The 8738-nt window shown below is 62.7% G+C and overlaps 1 protein-coding gene across 1 annotated transcript in view; it reads left to right on the forward strand.

Annotated features, from left to right (window-relative positions):
• Cc2d1a (coiled-coil and C2 domain containing 1A) overlaps positions 1 to 8738 on the forward strand; it is a 15413-nt gene that overhangs the window by 5323 nt on the left and 1352 nt on the right. Inside the window, exons 3-21 of the mRNA XM_013034193.1 lie at positions 234 to 403; positions 664 to 736; positions 868 to 939; positions 1026 to 1156; positions 1247 to 1319; positions 2589 to 2722; positions 3003 to 3108; positions 3185 to 3357; positions 4920 to 5042; positions 5122 to 5180; positions 5267 to 5383; positions 6555 to 6628; positions 6839 to 6897; positions 6980 to 7031; positions 7194 to 7293; positions 7385 to 7475; positions 7560 to 7685; positions 7765 to 7829; positions 8568 to 8651. Coding sequence (XP_012889647.1) covers positions 234 to 403; positions 664 to 736; positions 868 to 939; positions 1026 to 1156; positions 1247 to 1319; positions 2589 to 2722; positions 3003 to 3108; positions 3185 to 3357; positions 4920 to 5042; positions 5122 to 5180; positions 5267 to 5383; positions 6555 to 6628; positions 6839 to 6897; positions 6980 to 7031; positions 7194 to 7293; positions 7385 to 7475; positions 7560 to 7685; positions 7765 to 7829; positions 8568 to 8651 — 1882 coding nt within the window. The remainder of the gene's footprint in view (positions 1 to 233; positions 404 to 663; positions 737 to 867; positions 940 to 1025; positions 1157 to 1246; positions 1320 to 2588; positions 2723 to 3002; positions 3109 to 3184; positions 3358 to 4919; positions 5043 to 5121; positions 5181 to 5266; positions 5384 to 6554; positions 6629 to 6838; positions 6898 to 6979; positions 7032 to 7193; positions 7294 to 7384; positions 7476 to 7559; positions 7686 to 7764; positions 7830 to 8567; positions 8652 to 8738) is intronic.

Here is an 8738-nt window from a genome sequence, read left to right on the forward strand (position 1 = left end):
TCAAGTGGTAGAGCGCTAGCCTTGAGCTGAAGAGCTGAGGGACAGTGCCCAGGCCCAGAGTTCAGGCCCCACGACCGGACCCAAAAAAAAAAGAACCTTCCAGGCCTTGGGTGGAAGCCCACAGTGTGGGCCACAGGCTGTGTGGTCCTGGGGAAGCGGCCACCCTCTCTGAGCTGTTGGCTCCGCACAGCCTTGGCTGTGAGAATTAAGGAGGCCTGGTTTGGGGGGTACAGGGAGCTGGGCCTGGGCCTGCGGGAGCTTTCCTGTCCCGTCTGCCCCCCCAGGTTCCTGCAGCCCCCTGGCTCAGCTGCAGAGTCGCCAGCGTGAGTACAAGCTGGCCGCACTCCACGCCAAGCAGCAGGGGGACACCGCCACGGCCGCCAGGCATTTCCGTGTGGCCAAGGTGGGGGGGAGACACAGGTGGGGGACACTGGGGGGTGTTGGGAGGGAGGGGCGGTGGACAGAGGGGGAGGGCAGGGAGCTTCCACACCCACATCTGAGCCCCAGCTGCGGCACACGCTAGGGCCTCAGTTTACTACCTGGGGGGGAGGGGGGTCACCCTGGGAAGAGGGTGGATAGGAACAGGGTGCACGGTCCCCCCTGGAGTCCTCGCCCCAGCTCCGGCCTCTCCCTCCCTCTGCTGATCTCCCTTCTTTCTCCCAGAGCTTTGACGCCGTCTTGGAGGCTCTGAGCCGAGGGGAACCCGTGGACCTGTCCCGCCTGCCGCCTCCACCTGGTGAGGTCACGGCCCCCCCCAGGCCTGCTAGGCCCTGCTGACGTTGCAGCCCCCGCTGGCCAGACCTGACCAGCCTAAGGGGGAGAGGGGGGCTGCGGGGTGCGCCAAGCAAACTCCCCCTCTGTCTCCAGACCAGCTACCCCCGGACGCCCCATCCCCGACGCCACAGGCACCGACACCCATCGCCGGGCCCCCAGTGCCAGGTAGGCCGCCAGGCCCCCCGGGATGGACAGGCTGGGGGGACTCCCTTCCCCAGACCCTTCACACCGCCCCGCCCCTTCCTGCCCAGAGGTCCTCGCGCCCCCGAGGACTCTCTTGGAGGCGCTGGAGCAGCGGATGGAGCGGTACCGCGTGGCCGCGGCCCAGGCCAAGGCCAAGGGTGACCAGCGCAAGGCGCGCATGCACGAGCGGATTGTCAAGGTGTGTGTGGGGGGGGGGGGGGGGGGGGGGAGGGCCAAATCAGGGGGACCTGGCCTTTCCTGGGTCCCCCTCATACCTGTGTGTCCCCAGCAATACCAAGATGCCATCCGAGCGCACAAGGCCGGCCGAGCCGTGGATGTGGCTGAGTTGCCGGTGCCCCCAGGTAGGCCACGCCCCTCAGGTCCTGGATCTGCCCCTCAGGCCACGCCCCTCAGGTCCTGGATCTGCCCCTCAGGCCACGCCCCTCAGGTCCTGGATCTGCCCCTCAGGCCACGCCCCTGCAGCCAGGTCCTGAGTCTGCCCTCTCAGGCCACGCCCCCGCAGCCAGGTCCTGGATCCGCCCGCTCAGGCCACGCCCCTGCAGGCAGGTCCTGGGTCCGCCTCCTCAGGCCACGCCCCTGCAGCCAGGTCCTGGGTCTGCCCCCTCAGGCCACGCCCCTGCAGCCAGGTCCCTGGGTCCGCCCCCTCAGGCCACGCCCCTGCCGCCAGGTCCTGGGTCTGCCCGCTTAGGCCACGCCCCTGCAGCCAGGTCCTGGGTCCGCCCCCTCAGGCCACGCCTCTGCAGGCAGGTCCTGGGTCCGCCCCCTCAGGCCACGCCCCTGCAGCCAGGTCGTGGGTCTGCCCCCTCAGGCCACGCCCCTGCAGCCAGGTCCCTGGGTCCGCTCCTCAGGCCACACCCCTGCAGGCAGATCCTGGGTCCGCCCCCTCAGGCCACGCCCCTGCAGCCAGGTCCTGGGTCCGCCCCCTCAGGCCACGCCCCTGCAGCCAGGTCCCTGGGTCCGCCCCTCCAGCCATGCCCTTCCTCCTCTCCTCTCTTCTTCTGCGCCAGGCTCCACTACCAGATTTCCATTGCTTGGAGACTCTTCTTGTCTCCTTTGTCCTACTCCATCCTCCCTAGTTCACAGGACAGGACTTTCCAGAGCTTTGCTCAGCCTCTGCCCCAGTCCCCCCCACCCCACCCCAGCGGAGAACAGTACTGCTGGGTCTTTGGCCCTCGTTTATCTGGGAGCCCCTTCACTTCTCTCAGCACCCCTCCCCACACAGGGGACACCCCAGGGCCTCCCTTCAAGGGCGGTCAGCACCTGCATGGAATAGGCAAAGCCCTGGCTTCCGTCCCTCCATACCACAAGCTCCACTAACTATGACTCCTAGCCAACACGGTGACTCACACCTATAATCCTAGCTACTCAGGTTAAAGTCCAGAGGATTGTACTTCAGAGTCAGCCCCAGGCAGAGAAGTCAGTGAGATTCCCATCTCCAGTTAAGCAACCAAAACACACAAGGCTGGAGGGATGACTCAGGTGGTAGAGTACCAGCCCAGCAAGGAAGATTAGCAAAGCATGAGGCTCTGAATTCACCGCCCACACACACACACCGACGACCCCCATGACAGTGGGGACCCCTCCTGACTCGACCCCCATCTGGCCGCCAGGGTTTCCTCCAATCCAGGGCCTGGAGACTGCAGAGCCTGCCCAGCAAAGCCTGGTTGGGGTCTTGGAGACTGCCATGAAGCTGGCCAATCAGGATGAAGGTCTGGAGGATGACGAGGAGGAGGGGCCTTCGAAGGTGAGAGGGCGTGGTCTGGACTGAGGAGGGAGGGGCAGGTGCAAAGCCACAAATCCCTCTCCCCTTCCCCCACAAATATGGAGCCCAGAGCCGGCAGTGAAGGGATGTAGGCCTGGTAAGGACCTTTGGGGGTGCTACGGCGTCTGGGAGAAAGGCCCGCAGGGGTGTCGGATGCTAAGACACAGACCCCCCCTCCCAAGGGTCCTCACTATTGGGGACAGGCCCTCACCTGACAGGGATGCTTTCCTGCTGCTGGCAGTGACTTCTCTCTGTCACTTAGCAGCAAAACAGCCCTGCGGCCCCCACAGCCCAGCCCAAGGCCCCACCTTCCAGGGCCCCCCAGTCAGGATCAGCCAAAGCAGCTCCCAAAGGCACGACCACCAGAGGTAAGCGTCCCCACCCTCACCCCGCTGCCCGGCCACAGTGGGGTGCGCAGCCCCTGCAGAGCCCCTGTGCCCTCAGCCCAACAGCAGCTGGCTTTCCTGGAGGGCCGCAAGAAGCAACTCCTCCAGGCAGCACTGCGGGCCAAGCAGAAGAACGACGTGGAGGGCGCCAAGATGCACCTGCGCCAGGCCAAGGGGCTGGAGCCCATGCTGGAGGCCTCCCGCAACGGGCTGCCTGTGGACATCGCCAAGGTGAGCCGCCCAGGTGCTCCTGAGCTGCCTGTGGTGTATTAGTCAGGGCCTGGCCCAAGCTCCTATAACAAACAGGCCTTCCTCAGCACAGCAGCTGACCCCAGAGAGACTGATCACAGGAGACCCTCTCAGGACAGCCTGGGCCCCGTCCACAGCCCCAGGTTCCTTCCAGCTTGTTGCTCTGCCAAGGACCATTCTAATATTTGTGCCATCAGTCCAAGACTGCATGAAATGATCAGGACAAACAGGCCACGTGATCCAAATGGGTCACTGACTGCCGTGTGGCCTCCCATCCCCAGGAAGAGCTGAGAAGGTACCACCGGTCCTTTCAAGGAAGTGATGTCACTTTTGCTCATCTCCTATTGGCCAAAAGTAGACACATAGGCTCAATTCACTGCAAAGGAGTCTGGGTCATGTAGTTCTGCACAGCTGTGCAACCCTTTCAGACATAGGTTTGAACACAGCAGACAAAAATCCCCATGCTGGGGCTGGGAAGGTGGCTCAGGGGTAGACTACTTGCCCTGCATACATGAGGCCCTGGGTCTGATTCCTTAGCACCACATACACAGAAAAAGCTGGAAGTGGGTGCTATGGCTCAAGTGGTAGAGTGCTAGCCTTGAGCTGAAGAACTCAGGACAGTGCCCAGGCCCAGAGTTCAAGCTCCACGACCAGCAAAAAGAAGAAAAAGAAAGAAAGAAAGAAAAATCCCCATGCTGGGGCTGGGAAGGTGGCTCAGTGGTAGAGCGCTTGCCTCGCATGCCTGAGGCCCTGGGTTCGATTCCTCAGCACCACAGAAGCAGAAAAAGCTAGAAGTGGCACTGTGGCTCAAGTGGTAGAGCGCTAGCCTTGAGCTGAAGAGCTGAGGGACAGCGCCCAGGCCCAGAGTTCAAGTCCCAGGACTGACCAAAAAAAAAAAAAAAAAAATCCCCATGCTTCTGGAAAGATATTCTGGTTTGTTCTAGAAACACTCAAATACAGGCCCTTGATTGCATGGTCTGCCCCGTTACCGCTCTGTCTTGTTTTCCTCCCCCTCTGCACCTGCGATCCTCCGTCTTTGGAGCATTCCCTAGCTTCCTGATGGGCTCCCTTCCTCAGTTCACCTCAGAGAGGCCTGCTGCAAACTCCTATGTCATATCCCTTCCTGTAACTCTGCCCTGTACCCCCTGCTCCTCAGCTTTCCTCAGCATTTGTCCTCTTCAGCTATAGCACACGGGTTGTTTCCTTAGTCTTCTGAGCCAGGGTCTTGCTATGTAGCCCAGGCTGGCCCTACTATCATCCTCTGGCTTCAGCCTCTTGCTGGGATTACAGGCATGCACTACCACGCTGGGCTTCACATAAGCGCAGGACCTTGGCTGTTTGTCACTGCTGTGTCACCAGCGTGCGTGTACACAGACTCAAACGATGGCGGGTGACTGCGGGGGCGCCATGTAGCACAGTGGAAAATCCAGAGCCACGAGGTGGATTGGTGGGCAGGGAAGATGATGCCTGACATTTCTGCAGAGCTGGGGGGAGGGGACGGGGGACGGTGGTGGCCCTCCCTGCTAGAGCCTCCCCCTCCCCAGGTGCCACCTGCCCCGGTCAGCAAGGACGACTTTGCGCTAGTGCAGAGGCCCGGGCCTGGCCTGTCCCAGGAGGCTGCCCGGCGCTACGGGGAGCTCACCAAGTTGATCCGGCAGCAGCACGAGGTGAGGCCCCGGGTGGCAGGTGCCCAGGCGCCCCAGCACCCCACCTCCCCGCCCACCTCCCTGTTCTCTGTGTCTCCAGATGTGTCTCAACCATTCCAACCAGTTCACCCACCTGGGCAACATCGCTGAGACTAGCAAGTGAGCAGCCCCGCCTCCCACCCCGCCACACCCTCTCCCTGTCCAGCCCAAGGCCCGGGACCTGAAGGGGGCGCTCTGGCACGCAGGTTCGAGAAGCTGGCGGAAGACTGCAAGCGGAGCATGGAGATGCTGAAACAAGCCTTCGCCCGCGGGCTGCCCACTCCTGCCGCCCGCTTTGAGCAGAGAACCTTCAACGTCATCAAGTAGGGTTCCCTGGAGGACACCCCCAAAGTGTTTGGGTGGGTGGTGATGTGCTAAGGCCCTGGGGCAGACATGCAGCTTGAACCAAGGGACATTTTGGGAAGATGTAGGAGTATTAAGCTTGTTCACTCAAGTCTGGTGCTCTACCACTCAAGCCACAACTCCTATGGTTTTTTGGCAGTTAATTGGAGATAAGAGTCTCCTGGCCTTTCCTAGCCAAGATGGCTTTGAATTTCAATCCTCTAGATTTCAGCCTCCTGAGTAGCTAGGATTACAGGCATGAGTCTATGCACCTGACTTCGTGTGTGTGTGTGTGTGTGTGTGTGTGTGTGTGTGTGTGTTGCTAAGGATGGCACCCAGGCCTTTGTGTGCTGGTGCTCAGCCACCGAGCCACGCCCCCAGCACTAGCTCCTCCTACCATCCAGGGTGAGGCCACTGCCGCAGCCACTGCTCTGACCACAGGTGGAAAGCAGCCTACAGTTCTGATCAGAGTTGCTCTGCTCCTCTGCTGGCGTGGCCCTGAGCGTCATAGCTGGACCTGAGCACAGGGAGAGGTCACCCGTGTGCTCTTGGGTCCCCTCAGCTGGGGCACAGACTGGTGCATAGCACAACTCAAGAAATAGGGCTGAGCCGGGCACTGGTGGCTCATGCTTGTAATCCTAGCTACTCAGGAGGCTGAAATCTGAGGATCGCGGTTCAAAGCCAGCCCGGGCAGGAGAGACCGTGAGACTCCTATCTCCAATAAACCACCAGAAAACCGGAAGTGGCGCTGTGGCTCAAGTGGTAGAGCGGTCGCCTTGAGCTGAAGAGCTGAGGGACAGCGCCCAGGCCCAGAGTTCAAGCCCCACAACCGACAAAAAAAAGAAAAGAAATAGGGCTGAGGGGCTGGGAAGGGGGCTCAGTGGTAGAGTGCTTGCCTTGCATGCCTGAGGCCCTGGGCTCGATTCCTCAGCACCACATAAGCAGAAAAAGCCAGAAGTGGCGCTGTGGCTCAAGTGGTAGAGCACCGGCTAAGGAACAGCACCCAGGCCCAGAGTTCAGGCTCCACGATCCCCCCCAAAAAAGAAAGAAATGTGAAGGCCAGTGCCTGACCCCCCGCCCTCCACCGAGGGACGCAAGGGGCAGGTGGGGCATGGGCTGAACCCCTGCCTGGGTCTCCCTTCTGCCCACTAGGATCTTCCCGGACCTCAGCAGTAACGACATGCTGCTGTTTGTGGTGAAGTGCATCAACCTGCCCACGCCCCCAGGTGAGGGGGGGGGAGGCGAGGGGGCGGAGTTGTGGGCGGGGCCTGGGATATGAGGTAGGGCCAGTGGGTGTTGGGGCGGGGCTGGGAGGCGAGATGGGCGGGGCCTGGGAGTGGGTGGGTTGCAGGCGGGTGGGCGGGGCCTTGCTCGTTGTGGGGGGCGGGGCAGTGGGCGGGGCCAGGAAGGCCACCTCTGCCCTTCTGTGTCCACAGGGCTGTCCCCAGGAGACCTGGATGTCTTTGTCCGCTTCGACTTTCCCTACCCCAATGTGGTAGGTGGGGACCCAGCGTGGGGATCCCTGGGGAGGGGCGGGAGGAAGTTCCGGCCATCTTTCCTGACTTCTCTCAATCCAGGAGGAAGGTCAGAAGGACAAGACGGGCGTCGTCAAGAACACAGACTCTCCGGGTGAGCTGGCAGAGGGACAGGACACGGTGAACAGGAGGCGGGGGGGGGGGGACCCCGCGGGGCGCGGGGCTGGAAATCGGGAGGATCGCGGGGGCTCACGCCTGTCACCCTGGCTACTGAGGGGCTGAGATCTGAGGTTCTGGGGCGCCCTCCCCCTCCTAGAATTCAAGGAACAATTCAAGCTGTGCATCAACCGCACGCACCGCGCGCTCCGCAGGGTCATTCAGACCAAAGGCATCAAGTTCGAAGTGGTCCACAAGGGGTGAGCGAGGACACGGGTGCAGGGCGGGCTCCCCGGTGCGGGGGGGACACGGGACCCACCGCCTCCGGCTCCCCCCTCCCCCTCCCCACAGGGGCCTGTTCAAGACCGACCGGGTGCTGGGCACAGCCCAGCTCAAGCTGGAGGCACTGGAGACGGCCTGCGAGGTCCGGGAGGTCCTGGAGGTGAGAGCCCCCACCCCTGGGGGAGCCCCAGACCTCCCAGACCTCCCCCCTTATTCTCCTGGTCCCACCCTCCGCCCTTCCCAGGTCCTCGATGGCCGCCGGCCTACCGGGGGGTCACTCGAGGTGATGGTTCGAATCCGGGAGCCCCTGACGGCGCAGCAGCTGGAGACGACCACGGAGCGGTGGCTGGTCATTGACGCCGTGCCCCCCGTGAGCTCCTCGACCTGTGGGCGGGGGGGGGGAAACCCCAGGGGACCCGCCTGCCACTGGCTGCCCCTCTGCTCTGAAGCAGGTCGCTGCACTCAAGGCCAAGGCGCCGCCCGTCCCTGCCGCTGCCAGAGACCCCGGGACCAGGTAGACGCTGCCCGGCCCCCACCGCTGTCCGCAGCCCGCTGTCCCCCTCCCGCTCCTCCACGCTGAAGACCTGTCATCTCACCAGGATCCAGGCCCTTCCTCCCTCCTCCGCTGTCCACTGCCCTCCTTCCCTCCCTCCCTCCTTCGTTCCTCCTTCCTTCCTTCCCTCTGTCCCTCCCGCCTTCCCTCCTTCCTCCCCTCTCTTCCTCCCTCCTTCCTTCCCTCCCTCCCTCCTTCCTTCCCTCCCTCCCTCCTTCCTTCCCTCCCTCCCTCCTTCCTTTCTTCCCTCCTCCCTCCATTCTTCTCTCCTTTCCTTTATTCCTCCCTTCTTTCTTCTTTCTCTCCTTCCTTCCCTCTCCCTTGTTCTTTCCCTCCTTTCCTTTTTTCCCTCCATCCTTCCTCTGATTCTTTCCTCCTCCCTCCCTCCATTCTTCCTTCTTCTCTCCTATTTTTCCTTCCTTCCTCCTTCCCTTCTTTCTTCCTCCCTCCCCTCCTTCTTCCCTCTTTCCCTCCTTTCCTTTTTTCCCCCATCCACCCTCTCCGATCCTTCCTTTCCCCTCCCTCTCTTCCTCCTTTCCTTCCCTTCCTTCCTCCTCTCCTTCCTTCCTTCACTAGGCTGCGGTGCAACCTCCCGTGCACCTGCTCCTCCCACACCTCCTCCACCCCGGGTGTGGTGTACCCAGTTCATGGGGTGGGGGTCCCCGCGGCTCCTCACCCTTCCCCGCTCCGTGCCCGCAGGTCCTCGAGGCCCCTGCACAGCCTCAGCGTGCTGGCCTTCGACCAAGAGCGCCTGGAGCGGAAGGTGGGATGCGGACGCGCTGGGCTCTTCGGGCGGGTCAGGGCCTGGCTGGGCCTGGCGGGGAGGGGAGGGGCCTGGCGGGGAGGGGAGGGGCCTGGCGGGGAGGGGAG

The sequence above is a fragment of the Dipodomys ordii genome, unplaced genomic scaffold (assembly GCF_000151885.1).
Source record: "Dipodomys ordii isolate 6190 unplaced genomic scaffold, Dord_2.0 Scaffold184, whole genome shotgun sequence".
NCBI classification, from domain to species: Eukaryota; Metazoa; Chordata; class Mammalia; order Rodentia; family Heteromyidae; genus Dipodomys; species Dipodomys ordii.